The sequence below is a fragment of the Bos indicus genome, chromosome 1 (assembly GCF_029378745.1).
Source record: "Bos indicus isolate NIAB-ARS_2022 breed Sahiwal x Tharparkar chromosome 1, NIAB-ARS_B.indTharparkar_mat_pri_1.0, whole genome shotgun sequence".
Taxonomy (NCBI): Eukaryota; Metazoa; Chordata; class Mammalia; order Artiodactyla; family Bovidae; genus Bos; species Bos indicus.
The window spans coordinates 130,871,049-130,890,450 of NC_091760.1; the positions used below are offsets into that span (position 1 = coordinate 130,871,049).

Here is a 19,402-nt window from a genome sequence, read left to right on the forward strand (position 1 = left end):
TCCATAGATCCTCCCCAAGATGTATGCACAACTTTTTGCAAAGAAGGATCCCACTGTAGAAGCCTATGGCTGCATATCTACACTGATTATGGAGTGGGGTCCCCTTACTTTTCGATTCTCAAGAAGACTTCCTGAGCATGTAGAGACAGGGAAGTCTTCCTTGACCTCAGGAGTAGGCACCTTATCTCTTTGCTTTAGCAGAACTCAGCTTCTACCACTAGCTTTGTCCTTGGAGTATCTGGGTGAGAACAAAGGCTCAGTTTTACCCAGAGACCCACTGTCTCCTGCCTCAAACCCTTGCTCTAGAGTCTGTGCTCCACGAGAGAAGCCACTGCAATGAGAAGCCTGTGCACCATAATGAAGAGCAGCCCCTGCTCATCACAACTAGAGAAAGCCCACACACAGCAATGAAGACACAGGGCGGCCCAAAAATAAAAACAACAAAACAAGTTTAAAGTGAGTACATTGGTCAGAAATACATTTAAAAAAAATATATACAAAGACATCCATTTCAAGAAAGACAAATCAAGCAGCACTGATGTTACTTTATAGTGTTTATTATACTAAAAGTTGCTCCTATGAAACAGTAGTGATTTTTTGGTCCATATCTTATTTTCCATTTGACTTTAAAACATTTTACATTATTTACAAAATAAATTGCAATTTTCATGATACATATTTTTTTCCTGATGCTTAAAATACTACTTTCAAGAAACTAAAAAACAGGGTGACTAGATGTACTGAAAAGTACATGCTGAACATATTTAATTACCACAGTAATTTAAAAGTCCTGATCTTTACTTCTTAAGATTAAAATTCATTAACATGAAGTCATTCAACAATCTCTGGGATTTCTCTGTTATCCACAATGAGACTATGAATAATCCCTTCTTTCCGCTTGCCGCTACTGACAGCCTTTATGTAACAGTCATGATTCCCAATATTGAAGTGAGTTTCAGTCCCATCATCTACAAACTCACCCTAGGCAAACAAAAGTAGGAGGAATTAGTGTTCCAGAAACATTTATCTTTGTCCAGAGCATTAACATCACCAAGAAAGGGAGGCATGATGAAGTACATGTTAGCTCAATGGTAAGCTTTGCAAAATTAAAATTATAAGCTTATTTTTAGGTGTTTTAAGGTCTAAGTTATAAATTCAAAGTCTTTTATTTGTACCACTATAGTCTTTAAGAATCTTGTTTCAGAGGAAAAAAAAAGTATATCTCATGGCTATGTGACTATAACATATACTATGCAGATAATACAGACTTTTCAAAAGTAAAAATGATAGGAAATTTGTGATTCCTTCTATACAAAGAATGGTTTACATGCATTGCTTTATGGCATCCTCACGATAACCTGATTGGAGTATAATTATCAACATTTTATACATGAGGAAACAGGCACACAGTCATTAAATAACTTGCTGAAGACCCCACTCAATAAGGGATGGAGTGTTCTTCGCCACTCTAAAAATCAGATTCCTCAGGCTATAGGTGGCTTACAATAAATAACAACATAAATAACATAAAACCTAACACTATTGAAAGAAGAGGGTGCAGGAATACACAGAAGAACTATACAAAAAGATCTTCGTGAGCCAGATCACCACGATGGTGTGATCACTCACCTAGAGCCAGACATCCTGGAACGCAAAGTCAAGTGGGCCTTACGAAGCATCACTACAAACAAAGCTAGTGGAGGTGATGGAATTCCAGTTGAGCTATTTCAATCCTACAGGATGATGCTATGAAAATGATGCACTCAATATGCCAGCAAATTTGGAAAACTCAGCAATGGCAACAGGACTGGAAAAGGTCAGTTTTCATTCCAATCCCAAAGAAAGGCAATGCCAAAGAATGTTCAAACTACCACACAAATTTCTCTCATCTTGCATGCTAGCAAAGTAATGCTCAAGATTTTCCAAGTCAGGCTTCAACAGTATGTGAACCATGAACTTCCAGATGTTCAAGCTGGATTTAGAAAAGCCAGAGGAACCAGAGATCAAATTGCCAACATCCACTGGATCATTGAAAAAGCAAGAGAGTTCCAGAAAAACATCTGCTTTACTGACTACACCAAAGCCTTTGACTGTGTGGATCACAACGAACTGGAAAATTCTGAAAGAGATGGGAATACCAGACAACCTGACCTGGTTCCTGAGAAATCTGTATGCAGGTCAAGAAGCAACAGTTAGAACTGGACATAGAACAACAGACTGGTTCCAAATAGGGAAAGCAGTACGTCAAGGCTGTATATTGTCACCCTGCTTATTTAACACATATGAGGGTAGGTCATGTGAAATGTTGGGCTAGATGAAGCACAAGCTGGAATCAAGATTGCTGGGAGAAATATCAATAACCTCAGATATGCACATGACACCACACTTACGACAGAAAGTGAAGAACTAAAGAGCCTCTTGATGAAAGTGAAAGAGGAGTATGAAAAAGTTGGCTTAAAACTCAACATTCAGAAAAGTAAGATCATGGCATCCAGTTCCATTACTTCATGGCAAATAGATGGGGAAACGATGGAAACAGTGACAGACTTTATTTTCTTGGATTCCAAAATAATCACTGCAGATGGTGACTGCAGCCATGAAATTAAAAGACACTTCCTCCTTGGAAGAAAAGCTATGACCAAGCTAGACAACAAATTAAAAAGTCGAAACATTACTTTGCCAACAAAGGTCCGTCTACTCAAAGCTATTGTTTTTCCAGTAGTCATGTATGGATGTGAGAGTTGGACTAGAAAGAAAGCTGAGTGGTGAAGAATTGATGCTTTTGAACTGTGGTGTTGGAGAAGACTCTTGAGAGTCCCTTGGACTGCAAGGAGATCAAACCAGTCAATCCTAAAGGAAATCCATCCTAAATATTCATTGGAAGGACTGATGCTAAAGCTGAAACTCCAATACTTTGGCCACCTGATGCGAAGAACTGAGTCATTGGAAAAGACCCTGATGCTGGGAGAGATTGAAGGCAGAAGGAGAAGGGGATGACAGAGGATGAGATGGTCGGATGGCATCACCGACTCAAGGGACATGAGTTTGAATAAGCTCCGGGAGTTGGTGATGGACAGGGAAGCCTGGCGTGCTGCAGTCCATGGGGTCACAAAAAGTTGGACACGACTGAGCAACTGAACTGAACTGAGTCTAGACTTGCTGCATATGGTACAACAGCCCTTGGCCACAGGTGGCAATCACGCATGGAATGTGGTGTGTCTGAAATGAGATACACTATTATAGGGGAAAATATACAGTGGATTTGGAAGACTTAGTATGAAACAAAGAATGGTTAAAAAAAATTCATTGGAAAATTTATATATTTATTACATTTTAAATAATATTTTTGATACAGTGACTTAAATTTTTATTAAGAAGAACTTCACCATAAGACTTTCGAAATGTGGTTATTAGAAGTTATATATGATGCTCGTATCTGTGGCTCATAGTATATTTCTGTTGAACAGCACTGATTTAGAGTAAAAAGATAGGGGCCAAGGAGCACAGAAAAGTAAGGAAGAGCATGAGGCTTAGAGGATAAAAATGAATTATGCCAAGAAGCAAAAGAAGCACTATCAGATGTACAACTTGGCTATGAGCTTCCTGGCAGCCAAAGCAGACAGAGCAAGGCCCCGTCCCGTTGCTAACATTATCTAACCAGAGAAAGCACAGGAGGCATCAGAGAGGGAAGCTTTTTGTTTTTCTCTGGGAAGAATCTGGCCAACACGGATGTGTACTGACCACCACAAGGACTGGGGGTGGGGTGCTGATCCTGGAGTCCAGTGTATTCTTTTAGCCCTTTTCACATTGAGCTTTGCAAAAAGCCTTTAGGGCATACTTCTGTCAAAATCAATTTAGAGAGAAGAGCAAGGTTTGAGTGATACAATCCTTGTAAATTGCTTCTTGGCAATCTGACAGATACATAATCTGGTCATGATGCTTTGAGATGAAAAGGAAATGGAGAAAAAAAGCTGCAGTTCACAGGCAACGAGAGCAGGTGTGCATAGTGCTGGGGAAGGCTGCCTGACACAGAGCTGCCAAAACTACCTTGCCAACTAGGCTGCAGTTACAAGGAGGAGACAACTGGGTGAGAGAGGTATTGTCCAAACACTTGTGGCTTCTTGTCAGTTAGGAACAAAGACATTGTGGATGAATATTATTTCAACTTCTTGCTTATTTACAACCACATTCTTGAAACAATGCTACTTTTGCACAGGAGAATTCCTGGAGGGTTGGAGGGAATGTGACCCCAAACTGCTGACTCTTCATCTAGAAATTTCCATGGTAGGACAGAAAGAACAGAAAGGACCACCAGGTATGGCATCGGGCACCCAATCCATGTTAATGGTAACTGAATCTGGTCCAAAACAGGCCCTAAAATATTGAAGAGCTCACTAAGCCTCTCTGCATAAAAGTCTCAATGGGTAGATGGAACCGGAGGGTGGCTCAAACGCTGACATTCAATTTTGAGTGAACCCTGGTTGCATTTCCCTTTAAGAATTAATATCAGGATTAAGAAACAGAAACACATTAATCTTTGTAACTTTTGATTTCTGGCTTGTGCACTTCCTTAGAAGCAGTTGCAAGACCCAGCAGATTCTAGCTTGTCTACTGAATAAATTCATTCCAGGCCTTCCCTCCAAGGACTTCTCCTCACCCTCCCAGACCTACAACAGATAAAGAAGGTAATAGCAGCAACCACAATGGGTAGCTAGCTACAGTATGCCGGCAAAGAGAGCTTCTCATGCTTTTCATCATCTCTAGCTCTGGTGTCACAACTGAAGTCAGCACGAAAGGGGACACCCAGGATGGTATGCCCTACTTGCCAGCTGATCCCATAACACGTGGATATTTCCCCCCAGTGATTCCAGTTCCTAGGCCCACACTGCCTGGTGTCCAGGACTGTCTCCTCTGCCTCACTTCCTCCATGTGCTGTGCACACCATGATTATATCCTACCTACTTGAAATTCACATCTATACTTATCCCACCACAGCCATAACAGTGCAAGGCAGCAAAAGTCCAACACACTAGGGTTTTCTCAGCTACAACGAGCGGGGCAGCCTCTCAGCACTGCTACTCTACAAATTCCACTTGTCTTCTGGGGTTTGTGACAGTGCCCTTTCCTGTTTGCCTTTGTCTCATCTGACATGTGTGCTTCGTTTCTTTTTCACAACCTTTGCTTTTAGAAAGTACCATCTGTTTTGAGTGTATGGTGTAAAGCTTTCCTATTCAGAGTGTGACCATGGGCCAGCAACTTGGGCATCACCTGAGGACATGTTAGAATATGATTTTAGCAAGATCTGAGATGATTCTGTGCATGCAAATTTGAGAAACAGTAGTATAAAGCACCACTTTAACCAGGATAAACACAAGAGGATGCAACCTTTGGGAAGGAAGTTTTAAAATGTGGGCTAGATCTTTTTAGGATAGAGGATCGTCCAGGAAAGGACAAGCAGGGTCCAAGGCTGGTGCCAATCACCAGATGAGTTGTTTCCAAACTCTCACTACCCCAGGCACTGCGCAGGAAAGGGCTTCAGATTCTGGAGTCAGGATTACTTCATCTCTTTTGTTTTTAACCAAAAGGACCTTCATTAATTATAAATATCTGCATCGTTAGGAAACACAGCAACGTTTCACTGGTCGCTCATGCACATGGTGACAGTGATCAAATGATCAACTTACCGCTGTCTCCATTTTTTTACCATTGCACCACACATCCAGAGTGTCTTTCTCTGTAAAAGTAACCGATTACAAAAAATTATGACCTGGGATTTAAAGATAAAGTTAATTCTTTATTATTTTAAGAAAACTTTGATACACTGGATTTTGAAAACTCCACTAACTTTTCATGGCTTTGAAATTCTTCCAAATTTGAAGAAATTGTGTTTTTTTGTTTAGAGACAAAATCAAAATGAAACCACTCTTTTAAGACAAAATTATGATATATACTGATGAAGATTTGTTACAGAAAATCTATAAAGGAGGATGCAGACAAATGAATGTAACAAGAGACGTTTCCATATGAGAATGTCCTTTTTCTTAAACATCACCTGAAGTGTCTTAATTAAATTTCTAAGGTCTGGTATTGAATCAAAGAAGGGTTTATACACTCCTTGGAAGAAAAGTTATGACCAACCTAGATAGCATATTCAAAAGCAGAGACATTACTTTGCCAACAAAGGTCCATCTAGTCAAGGCTATGGTTTTTCCAGTGGTCATGTATGGATGCGAGAGTTGGACTGTGAAGAAAGCTGAGCGCCGAAGAATTGATACTTTTGAACTGTGGTGTTGGAGAAGATTCTTGAGAGTCCCTTGGACTGTAAGGAGATCCAACCAGTCCATACTAAAGGAGAGCAGCCCTGGGTGTTCATTGGAGGAATGATGCTAAAGCTGAAACTCCAATACTTTGGCCACCTCATGCGAAGAGTTGACTCATTGGAAAAGACTCTGATGCTGGGAGGGATTGGGGGCAGGAGGAGAAGTGGACGACAGAGGATGAGATGGCTGGATGGCATCACCGACTCGATGGACGTGAGTTTGAGTGAACTCCGGGAGTTGGTGATGGACAGGGAGGCCTGGTGTGCTGCGATTCATGGGGTCGCAAAGAGTGGGACATGACTGAGTGACTGAACTGAACTGAACTGACTGAGGATTACAGTATGTTTCCATTTAGGGTATCAATATATTTTAGCAAATTAAAGAGTGCCATGGACTTTTTCAAAATTTACATATTTCAAGTAATATAATATTTGACCTTATCCCTTTAATTTTTCATTTTTATTTTTTGGATTGTAGCCAATATTGCTTTCCTTTTTCAGGGTCTTTACCCTTATAGATTATTACAAAATACTGAATAGAGTTTCTTGATCTATACAATAGGTCCTTGTTGGTGATGTATTTTATATATGCAGTGTGCGTCTGTTAATCCCAAACTCCTAATTTGTCCTTCCCCAAATTTTCTTTAACATCAAGAGACTAGATGATTCTCCCTGCCTCTCATACTAACCCACCTGGACGATGGCACAAAGAAACCACAGAAAAGGCTGCATAGCATTCATATAGACAGACAGCAATTTAGCCTTAAATTTCACACTGCTGCTGCTGCTGCTGCCTCTAAGTCACTTTAGTCGTGTCTGACTCTGTGCAATCCCATACATGGCAGCCCACCAGGCTCTGCCATCCTGGGGATTCTCCAGGCAAGAATACTGGAGTGGGTTGCCATTTCCTTCTCCAATGCATGAAAGTGAAAAGTGAAAGTGTAGTCGCGCAGTCGTGTCCAACTCTTAGTGACCCCATGGACTGCAGCCTACCAGGCTCCTCCATCCATAGGATTTTCTAGGCAAGAGTACTGGAGTGGGGTGCCATTGCCTTCTCCGTAAATTTCATACTGAAGAGTACAATAATCTATTCATTTTGTTATGATTTCACTTTGGGGAAAAGTTATAGAATCATAATAAAAAATATAGTATTTGATGGACTGTGCTGAGTACAGTGCTGACACAATAGAGCAAAATGTTGCCATGATACACTTGGGCATTAGCTAAGTGGCCACAGTTCACTCCAGGGAAAATGAAAGTCACTCAGTCCTGTCTGACTCTTTGTGACCCCATGGACTATACCATGGAATTCTTAGGCCAGAATACTGGAGTGGGTAGCCTTTCCCTTCTCCAGAGGATCTTCCCAACCCAGGGATTGAACCCAGTTCTCCTGCATTGCTGGCAGATTCTTTACCAGCTGAGCCATAAGGGAAGCCCAAGAATGCTGGAGTGGGTAGCCTACCCCTTCTCCAGTGGATCTTCCTGACCAGGGAATCAAACCGGGGTCTCCTGCATCGCAGGTGGATTCTTTACCAACTGAGTTATATGCATGCCATGTGCACAGACAGACATATGTGCATTTTGGGGAGGATCCCCAGAACCACTTGTGAATGTCAGGGTCCCCCGGAGTGTCAGGAGAGAAGACTATAGTCATCAAGCAGCCAGAAGACAAGCTTTGGTTGTTATAACAAAGACTAGAGAGAAGCAGGACCTGTGTTTACAAGGAGTCTGGGGGTCAAAGGCTGCCTGGGGTTCAAGGATGAGGTGCCATCTGACAAGCCATCTACTCCAGGAACAGAGTCTTTTCTCCCTGCACGTTGAGACAGAAGCCTCACTTGGAGAGTGGAGAAAGGACTTTGAGCTGGGCTAGAGGCACGGAGAGAAAGGCAGAGGGTCCAGGAGATATGGGAGTGGCCACCCAATGGCAGCCTGGCATAGTATATAACAGCTGTATGTTCTGACAATGTAGACGCAGTACAGTTGGAAAATGATATGCAAAAAGTTGTTTTAAATTGTGCGCAAGCGTACTTGCTAAGTCGCTTCAGTGGTGTCTGACTCTTAGTGACCGAACTGTAGCCTGCCAGGCTCTTCTGTCCATGTGATTCTCCAGGCAATACTGGAGTGGGATGTCATGCCCTCCTCAAGGAGATCTTACCAACCCAGGGATCCAACCTGTGTCTCCAGTGGCTCTGCATTGCAGGCAGATTTTTTACCACTGAGCCACCAAGGAAGACAAATTTTGGGCAGTCACTGTATTAATGGTGGTAGAGTATTTCTGTTGTTAACTGAGATTAGTATGTACATAATTATGGCACAAAGGAAATAAGTAATTATATTCTATTTGCATCATCCTCTGTGTCCCTGAGAAGAAGGATTCTCAGTGTGGAAGAAGGAACATAAAGATATTAGAGGAGATTAAATTAAAAAAACTGGTATCCTGGAATTTGAATTATAAGCATCAGTATGAACTCATAAGCTATTTTATTTTTTGATAAAGTCTCTCTCTCTTCCTCGTTCCTCCCGATATGTATCTACCTATGAATGTACACAGTTCCCTTGACTCAGGAGCCGATCTAAGGAGCACTACAATGGCCAAAAATGGGACAATTTGAGCATCAGTAAGGATAATAATTGCAGTGTACTGAAACACTGCAATTTGTTTAAATCCACAAGTTATTTGGGAAGCCCAATGATTAAAAAAAAAAAAACCTAAATGATCACCTTTAGGAAAGAAAAAGGAATCAATTTAATATCTTGAAAACTCGTAGTTAAGGGAAAATAAGCTGTGATCCTACATTTGTCATACAAAATGTGCCTCTGTGTAACTAAATAGTAGACAACAGGAAGTTTCTCACTGTATGAGCACTCCAGCTAACGAACAAGAAATGATGGAATCAGAATATATCCATCTGCCAATGAATGAATGAATGAATGAATCCATCTGCCAATGAATTAATGAATTAATGAATCCATCTGCCAATGAATTAATGGATATAGACACTTAGGTATTAGTGGTGCCAATATCAAAAAATTAGACAAAGCAAAACCATGTGCCTCTTGATAGAATAAATATAATGTCTTACCTGAAAAATAAAAAAACCTTAAATTTGATCAATTCTTCAAATACCAACTTGCAGGAAATACTAATAGAAGAATATCACAGGAATGGAATCCACAAAATTCAGAACATATCCTCTCCTCTTCAAAAAAAATCTGACCCAATTTCTTTAATAAATAAACCATACAAGAGGGTTTTCTTTTTTTGGTTTGTTTTTTCAACCATGTGCATTTATTACTTGATAAGTATTTTTCATTCTTAAAAAATTTTTCTAGCATTCAATTAAACTATACTCTCTTAAAAGACATGGATAGTCTCTTCATTTACGTGTCTTCAAGGCCTAGTACATAAGCTGCCATTTATGAGGTTCTCACTATTATCTAAATCAATCAATAAATCAATGAGGTGATCTACATAATGTTGGATTCCCTGGTAACTCTTAGTGATTGGAGGCTACTTCATACGGTAAAGAATCCACCTGCAATGCTGGAGACCTGCGTTCAATCCCTGGATTGGGGAGATCCCCTGGAGAAGGGAATGGCAACCCATTCCAGGATTCTTGCCTGGAGAATTCCATGGACAGAGAAGCCTGGTAGGTTTGCAAATAGTTGGACACCACTGAGTGACTAACACTTTCAGTGATATGAGAAGCAGAAAATACTAGGAGTAACCAGTAATAAACAAAGGTAGCAAATGCTTGTCTTTCAAGTTTTGTAGGCTGAGTGAAATCAAGAACACAAATGGCAATCTGTAACAATAGAACTTAGCTTAAGGATCAATGGCTTACTTTTTATTTTTTAATCTACTTTACCTGGACGTTGATTATTTTGATCTGCTGTAGTCCTAAACCTAGAGAAAAATTCCCTTCTTTCTGATAAACCTTAAATTTCCAACTGCCTTCAGACATTCTTTTGAAGAGAAATATCAAATAATGACAAATTAAATGTCTACATCAATATTTCTCTTTTTAAACCCAAGTTTATAATTTTCAAATCTACCACTATAAAATCTGGCTCTCACATTTTCCGTATAAATCGGTCAATTCAACAAATACTTCATTCCCAGAGGACACATGAGAAACACACCTGCACGTACCACTCTCCTATTCAAAGCTCCCATGAAAGGTCTGGAGAGTTAGAGGAACTGAAGTAAACAGCTATCATAAAAAGCCAACGAATTCTGCAGAAATGGCTTTCACTTACCTAACACAACTCTAAAGTCCTCACTATCCAAATGTAATACCCAAGTATTGGTGGTTTTTGATCTGTTCTCCATATACTTCTTGAGACTTTTCCCATTAATTTCCAGAGTATATTCATAAGCAAAACCACTGACAGCATCGATATTTATGGTTGCTTTTGTCTTTGCAGCTCCAACGCAGAAGGTTTCTTTGCCCACCAATTTGAACATCCATTCTTTTCTTATCACTTCCTAAGTAATAAAATACGGAAGTTAAAAACATACAAATGGGAGAAAATTTAATGTTTAACTTTGGAAATAATATAATTAAAGGGAATAAATGGCAATGCTATTTAGATGTGATTTTATTACTTCATGATACAAAGATTTTAGAAAATAAAGGCATTTTAAAGTTAAATATTAGATGTTATAGTCTATGAATTCCACAACTATTACTAGTCTGCTTTTTATGGCAAAATGATACAAGCCAATATACATATAACCACTGTAAGGGAAAAGCACTGAATTCACAGTGGATGAATATACATTAGCAAAATCGAGCTTCTCTGTACACTATATTTCACAAAGTACCATTTTTTCCTACCTTCCCATCTACATACACCACTCGTTTGCCTGATGTGGTCCCATGTTCAAATTCAATTTTATGGACTCCATCACTTAAAGCAACTTCCCAAACAGCTACAAGATCTGTCATTTTTTCCAGGCTGTAAGGAGGGCTAAGGGAATAAAATTAAGCAATTATAATAGGCAAAAACAGTAACAGAATAACCAGTTAATCCTTCCAAGATGAAAATATCAGATCTTAAAAAGCCCTAAAATTACAAAATATTAAAGTGATATAAGCTAAGAAAGCCTACTTACAATCCATGTAACTATTTTCACCCTGTTATGCATTCTTCTTTTAAGATGAAATTACTATCTATGGGTATACAGTCAGATAATTCCAAAGTCACCTTAATAGTAATAGGATTAAGAATCAATCAGTTTATCCAGGACAGTATTCTAAGCTTGGCCACAGAAAGGTCAGTAAAAAGTTTCTACTCCTCCCTCCTGTCATTTAAAAAGCACAGTATTTAATTTTGGTTTTATCATTTCAGATCCTATCACTCTAAAGCAAGAATTCTTAGAACCTTTTATATTTGAACCAATAACTAGGGATTCATTTTAACAAAAAAGGTTCTAATTAAAAATACTAAGACTGAGGAAAAAAAGTCATAGAAGAAATGTTCCATAATAGATACAAAAATATTATGGAACACAGTAATCTTGTCATTATTTCAGGAAATCTTATTAAAAATATAAAGAATTCTGTCTTGTGATGTTTCTGGCACAACTTAAACATGTATTTTATATTAATGTCTTAATATAAAATATATATTATATATAATGCATATATAACATATAAGTAATATTTTTATACTGATACAGATTTTTAGCTTTGAGAGAAGTAACATTACAGCAGTAATGTTCATAGCTAACAGTTATTCAGTACTTACTGTGTGCCAATCACTGTTCTAAGAGCTTTACACACATTAACTCAAAGAATCCTCACCATGAGGGGGGTACTATTATTCTCTATTTACAGATGAGGAAACTGAGACTCAGAGAGGCTAAAGGCTTGTCTAAGATCACAATGACAGTAAGTGGCAGATAGGGTATAATTTTAGGAGTCTGGTCCCAGAGTCTATTCTCTTAACCACATCCTCCTCTTCATTCACTCTGATCTTCTTTGTAGGCTCTGAACCAGAAACAGTAAATAGGTTTTATATCATTTTGGAAGTGACTGCCAAGAATTTTGTGCTGAGAGGGATGTGCAGACCTCACATCCAGGTTTTATGGGAAAGGATGCCTCGTTAGTGGTGACCACCTCCACGCCAGGTGTTCACCACCCTTGCTGGAAATCACAGAGAAGCAACTATGCATTCTGCAGTATTACAAAATGTATTCTCCAAAAAAGTAGCCTGGATACTCTCCTGAATGATTAAAGCCCATCCTTAAAGCTTCATAATCCAGTTTTATCACAATGCAAGACATTTACCTTTCGTCATCTTCAAAGATAGGACTGTCATCTCCAGATGCCATGGTTGGCAAAACAGTCTTTAATCCAATTAGGAGCCAGGAAAGAAAAAAGCAGAAGTGCAGCAAAGAAAGATTGAGAGCAACAAAGATGACACGTGCAGAGAGTTTTTCTAACTTTGCAATCCATTTCTTAAAATGCATGCAGTTTCTGATGAAACAGCTTTTACATACAATAGAATTGCAATCTCTAATTGTCAGGGAAATAAATTAAATCATGCAAATCAGCCAGTCATATTTTTCCCTGTTATGGATTTATAATTTCCTAAAACTAAGAGAATAAACTCTAGTTTATTTCAAGTATCATACCACATCAGAGGTGCAAGAGACGTAGAGGTCCTCTGGGTCCCTTGCTTCTCAGATTGAGAAGTCCCAAGGATAAGAGGCAGTAGGTCAGGGAATACAGAAAACCCCAGGATAAACAGAATATGCCCTCTGGAGGCACCATGTTACATGGTAGTAACAAATTTAAAATTCAATCTTCATATTAAAATTTAGAAAGTTGTATTATGGTATAATACATAATTTAAAAAATTTTTTAAAGATAACTTCAAAGAAATGTTAAGCTTGCAGGAAGGAGCAAAGGATGTACTAGTTTGCTTTCTAAGAGCAAACTTAATTTGCCCACTTACTCAAACCCACTTAATTTACTAGTGCCAATAATGAATTTATAAAAGTTATATGGTTGCTCAGGTCACCAGAAGAGTCCAAGCCAAATCCAGAGTCCAGAACACCTGTGTAATTATCTGGGCTATAATGCTAAAAATCAGAAGCACATGTAATACTCACATGCATAGGAAACCATCCACATTTGAAGATTTAGGATTAACAATTGTACCCCTGTCAAACCTACCGAATAATAAATTCAACTGTTTTTTTGCTTCCAAGACCTACTCTAGTCTAGTCTTTTCCATATGGATGTCCAAGGGTGCTTTCTCCTTGTAAAAACGGGAGATTGCCAATCTTTTTTTGTCTGGAAATAACCAAACGTGACAAATAGCTTTTTAAAAGATATTAAAGAAGAGCTTAGCACCCATAAAAGCAACCCAACAGGCAAAAAAAAGCTAAACATTTTAGAATAAAAACTAAAGATTCAAAATACATTGTACCTAAAATAAATCCCTTTTTAAAAATTAGCACCTTATATATTTGTGGATTTTTCTAGTCTTAAATATACCTCTTAGGATACCTCCTATGAAAGTGGAGGGTATCCTGCAACTATCAAAGCAAAAAGAACACAGAGCAATAGAGTAAGCTAAACAGCATAATATAACCTAGGGTACGTGTATTTTGTAAATTAGAGTAGAGTTTGGGACGTCACTCAGATTTTGCTCTACAACTTTTAGAGACTCTAGAATGTTCAGTAATTCAACAAACTTGAAAGAACTGCCCAGTTTTTCACTTTAAGGAATTTCAAGTATTACCACACTAAGATAAGGCTTATTACTACTACTAAGTCACTTCAGTTGTGTCCGACTCTGTGCGATCCCATAGACAGCAGCCCACCAGGCTCCCCCATCCCTGGGATTCTCCAGGCAAGAACACTGGAGTGGGTTGCCATTTCCTTCTCCAATGCATGAAAGTGAAAAGTGAAAGTGAAGTCGCTCAGTCGTGTCTGACTCTTAGCGACCCCATGAACTACAGCCTACCAGGCTCCTCCATCCATGGGATTTTCCAGGCAAGAGTACTGGAGTGGGTTGCCATTGCCTTCTCCAGATAAGGCTTAGTACCCTCTTAATTATATTTCATATACAGCATAAAAGACAACACAAATTAGAAGAGAGGTTAGAAATCAAAGTCACATAAAATATACTTCTCTCTACTATCAACATTCATTCATACATTCAACATTTATTTAGGGAGAATCAGTTGAAGGTGTTGAAAATGTTTTGGAAATAGTGGTGATGGCTGTACATCATAAATGAACTTTATGGTCATTTACGTCACTGAACTGGACATTTTTAAATGGCAATTTTTATGTCGTATATTGATCACAACTTTTAAAAATTAATACTGTAATACACAAAAAACCCATTGAATTGTATCCTTTAGATGGGTGAATTGTAAGGTATATGAATTATATCTCAACAAAACTAAAAAAAAAACAACCTGAGTGTCTTGCCAGTAGTGTTTTTTGGAATACGATTTCGCTTATGACCAAGAGATGATCACAGCTGTCCATGTCCCGGGTTTCTACCTTACTCATTTGAATAATAAATTTACCTTGTCACACAAATCTCTAAGCTACTGTCATATTCTAAATTCATCCGCCACGCTAGCAGTCGTCAGTCACTCATACACCAGGCACTAAGCTCAGAGTGAGAGACTGGAGACACAAAAGATGATTACAGCACAGCCATGGCACTGTCCTTGGAAAGGGAAGCAGTAAAGAACAGAACAGGGCTACCCAGGTGGCTCAGAGGCAAAGAATCTGTCTGCCAAGGCAGGAGTTGGGGGTGTGGGGGTGAGTGGGGGGATGTGGGTTGGGATGTTGGGGTGGTGCTGTTCATAAATCCCCGGGTCAGGAAGATCACCTGGAGAAGGAAATGGCAACCCACTCCAGTATTCTTGCCTGGAAAATCCTTGGACACAGAAGCCTGGCGCGCTAAGTCTCAAAACTGTGTCAGACACGACTTAGGGGCTAAACAACAAAGAACCAGAAAAAGTCTCCAGAGAAAGGATCCTAGCCCTGCCAAATGGGTGGGAAGACCAAGGAAGCCTATGCTTTAAAACTTGAGAGAAAGGAATTCATCCATTGTCATTTAAAACTTATACATACATTTAATTATCAGGACCATGAGACCAAACTGGAAAATGATCATTACGAAGAAAAATTCCCTCTATTTCAGCACACACGTTTTAAAATGTAAGTAAAACGGATGGAAAAACAAATTCCATTTATTTTCACTGATAAGGACAATGTCACTTACTTGAACGTTTACAGGTCTTCACGGCAAGTTTCTTGAGGCTCTAGTGACACATCCCTCAGCATAATCATTTAAAATCCCTGTCCTACCAACTCAACATCCATGTTTCAGAGTAGGACTTTACAACGTTTCCACTATTTATCTAATCCCAGCTTGAATTTTGCTTTAACTTAGGTTTAATCGTACTGGGGGACTGTAATGGTTTATCCAAGCTAAACCTAAGTCGGTTTTAAAAATTACTAAGGTATTCAGGTTCTTTTCAGCAAAGCTCTAGGTAAGGCCAGCTATTGAACAAACTTAACAAAGAGGTGTTGACGGTGTCCGCAGGATCAGCACTGGGACCTCCAACAAGGTCTGTCAGTTAGCTCTCTGAGCCAGGTGTTCCCAAATGTGAGGCACAAAAACCGCGAATAACTTTTCCAAGGAGCATTTTGCAATGAGTACAAGCCTCTCTACACAATCAAAAAACCAGACGGAACAGCGCTCAACGAATCGTTTTTTGTAATAGCTAAGAACTGAAAACCACCTGTTTGTTCACCATCGTAAAGATAATCCGTGGAGTGAATCAAGTCCTGTCACTCAGCAAGCATGGAGCTCTGGTCAGGCGCGGAAAACCTGGCACCAAAGCACCGGTTCGCAGCCAATAAAAAGGATGGAGACAAACATCAGCCGCGCGCAGACGCGTGGGATGTATTGGTAAGACAAAGAAGCCAGGCTGCAGCACTTTGTGATAGGGGTTCTGCAAAAATACAGCTGGCTCATTTTTGCAGGGAAAAGGGGACTGGAAGGAAAGACACTTTAATGTGAACCCGGTGCTCCCCGGGAGCGAAGGTTCGGCTCCTGCGCTTCCTTCCCTGTGACGTCTGCTCCACTTTTCCGACTGCGACAAATAATGAATTTGTAGTCCGGCAGAGGCCGGAGCCGCGGGTTCCAAGGCCTGGCCGGGCAGTAGCAAACCGCCGCCCGGCCGGGTCTCTGGGAGACGCCCGGAGTCCCCTACCCGCCTCCCGCGCGGGCCTAGGCCTCACCGCGGGGTCGCACCGCCGCCAGGGCACCGCCCACGGCCCAGCACACCCGCCGCCGCCGTCGCCGCAGCCCGGAGATGGCGGCTGCTCGCACCGCGGCGGGGGCGCCCGGCGCTGCGCGCAGGGGTTTCCGGGCCGGCCGGGCCGCCCCACCTGGGACGTGAGGCTCACCTGGGCGCCGTGGGCCTCTGGGGGGTCTGGGCCCAGAGACCGGTGGGTTCCGCCGACTGGACCTCCTAGGCCCTTCGCCGAGAACTAGACACAGCCTCCGCGGAAGCCAGAGCTCCGAGCGCGCCGACTCTTTGTCGCGCTTCAGGTCCCCGAGGTGCCCAGCGCCGACCGCCGCCCGCCCCTCCCCCGAGCGGCGACCCAACCCACGCCCGCGTTCCGCGCGGCGGGCTTTGCACTCTTACTCCCCGAGACGCCTCCGTAAGAACCAGCTGACAGCGGGCGCTGTCTGGACACTGGAGCGAACCCGGTGGGCTTAAAACCAGACCTTGCCTTCTCTGAAGCCACGGGCAGGTAAATCCGATCATGGCATTGTCTCCTTGAAACTCTGTAAAGATTCTGATTACTCCTAGAAAGATCAAGACTCGTTAGGATGGGCATGAGGCCCCATATATGATGTTGCCCCGGTCTCCCCTGGCTTCCTTGAGATAGATCCTCAAATGAGGTGAAGTCCTTCACCCCAGGGCCTCTGCAGATGCTCTTCCCTTTACCTGGACTCTCCTCCCTGCCTCTTCCCTTAGTTAACCTCCATTGCGATTAGGATTGTTGGTCAAATGTCATTTCTTAAGAAAAACTATCCTAAGACTTGCAACACCTGGAATTCTCCTCAGTTCTGTTCAAGTTGTGCAAGTATTCGTGTAATCTTTGTTGAATGTACAGCATAATAGGGTTTCCCCGGTGGTTCAGCGGTAAAGAATCCGCCAGCAATGAGGTTGGTAACCTGGGTTGGGAAGATCCCCTGGAGGAAGCACCACAACCCACTCCAGTATTCTTTCCTGGAGAATCCCATGGACAGAGGAGCCTGGTGGGCTACAGAGTCGCACAGGGCTGAAGCGACTGAGCAGGGCTCCCTCGCAGCTTAATAGTAGGCTGAGGTCTGTGAAGTCAAGGACCATGGCCGCTTGGTTCTCGCTGTAGCAGCTCCCACGTCTGCACAGTGCAGGCTCCTACTGTGCTCTGATAAATGTTGTTGAATGAATGAAGAGTAGACCTGAGTAATGTTTCAGGTGGCCTTGATTTTCGTTAAAAAGAGACAGCAATAACTGCAGAGGAGGGGATGGTTGAGTGGACCATCTGAAAAGAGCAGTGAGTGGTCCCTGTGGAAAATGCGTTCAGCAGCAAAACAAACATGTGAAAGGGTTCTCTGGGGGCTCTGAAGATTTGAGGGCAAAGGGACATGCAGGTCCCAGTGTATAGTTCCTTCCCTGAGCTTGGTGTTAATGTAAAGAAGGATTGTTTCACCTCTGGGATTGGTAGTGAGGATGCTGAGCAAGTATGTGAGAGAATAGCAGTTGAGAAACGATAAAGAAGAATCTATTGATTAGGTTAACTAGTCTTCAAAGTAATGGACTGAATTCCTAGGGAAATTATGTTACAGGGATTCTGCTTAGAGAGCACTGATTTCCTGTTTGCTACCCTGTACTGAATGCTCCCTGGAGACAAAGACTTTTCATATTTGCATTTTCTTCTGCACCGGTGTCTTGAAGAGAGACTTTTCAATAAATGATGATTGAAAGAATGAACCAGGGAGATAGGGGAGAAGGCAAAAGGCCCCAGAGTGGAAATTTCCAGAAATAGATGAAGATGTGTCCCTAATTCCTTTTTCTTGTCCTTAGATCTTCTGAGAAACACTTGTGAATTGTTGGGTTAGGGCCAGGAAACCCTGGTTGGGCAGCAGCTCAAAAATATTGTTTAATGAAGGATCATATTTTCTTATAAAACTTTGGGAATCAGAATATCTTTTACAAGACCAATAAGGTATAATTTATTGAATGCTTGCTTTGTGCTTTGTATATTATTGCCTGTAGTTCTCACAACGGTCCAGTAGTTATTCCCATTTTACAGAGATTCAAAGCCCTACAGAAGTTGCAGGACCAGCACATGAAGCCAGGCTGTAAAATTTTAAAAGGTCATATTATCAGAGTCTACTGTTAGAAAAGTATTGTGCATGAATATAGATCCTGTCTTGGGGGTCTGGGGAGCCCCTAGCTTAAGGGCCCCAGAGTGCAGAGGGGTTCAGCTCACTCATGAAGTGCATTCAAGTCTGTCCCCTGAATAGGTGAGGCAGTCTGATTTCACCACTGGCTTATTCTGTGCTGATGTTTCCTTCTTGGGTATAGTTTCTAAGATATCTGGGGTTAAGGAACACACCAGTTTAGGCTGTATTTTCTACCTACTTATTCCCTGGGCCCAGCACACTGGAGGTAGGCATGGCCACATGTTATCAAAGAGGACTGTTATGAAAAGAAAGTGTGAACAAAACACCGTGAAAGGTATTGACCTGAGTGTGAAACATACTCGCCTGATGATCCTGCTTTTGACTCTATTTCCACTCTCAGATTGTTTTCTTGTTTCTGGATGTTTCTTGCTCTAGCCCCTCAAACTACTTCTCACCAGCCCACCCATAGACATCACTGATTTAAGAGAGTACCTAAAACTGCTTTCATTCACAATAGTCCATGTTTTCATTGGGCCTCCTTTGGAAAAGGGAATTGTTAATGAATTGATGGATTTTCTGAAATTACTTCTTAAACAGCAAGAATGGACATCAAAATTAAAGGGAAATGTT

The 19,402-nt window shown here is 41.1% G+C and overlaps 2 protein-coding genes across 5 annotated transcripts in view; one reads left to right on the top strand and one right to left on the bottom strand.

The window, feature by feature from the left end:
• Nucleotides 1–536: 536 nt before the first annotated feature.
• Nucleotides 537–16,929, bottom strand: FAIM (Fas apoptotic inhibitory molecule). Of its 4 annotated transcripts, XM_019961847.2 has the most exons (6): nucleotides 16,777–16,907; nucleotides 12,616–12,674; nucleotides 11,161–11,293; nucleotides 10,580–10,808; nucleotides 5,685–5,734; nucleotides 537–981 (listed from the first exon to the last, which is right to left on the bottom strand). In XM_019961847.2, exons 2-6 carry the CDS (start codon nucleotides 12,657–12,659, stop codon nucleotides 832–834), a joined length of 606 nt encoding a protein of 201 aa, XP_019817406.2. In that variant the 5' UTR covers nucleotides 12,660–12,674; nucleotides 16,777–16,907; the 3' UTR covers nucleotides 537–831. The 4 variants fall into 4 exon arrangements, with proteins under 4 accessions (XP_019817406.2, XP_019817415.2, XP_070650296.1 ...); XM_019961856.2 differs by lacking the exon at nucleotides 12,616–12,674 and having other exon boundaries at nucleotides 16,777–16,929; XM_070794195.1 differs by lacking the exons at nucleotides 12,616–12,674; nucleotides 16,777–16,907 and adding an exon at nucleotides 16,107–16,586.
• A 90-nt stretch (nucleotides 16,930–17,019) lies between these two features.
• The window catches only part of CEP70 (centrosomal protein 70), a 100,770-nt gene continuing 98,387 nt past the window's right edge, over nucleotides 17,020–19,402 (top strand). Inside the window, exon 1 of the mRNA XM_070794162.1 lies at nucleotides 17,020–17,127. The gene's annotated coding sequence lies outside the window, so the exon portion shown is untranslated. The remainder of the gene's footprint in view (nucleotides 17,128–19,402) is intronic.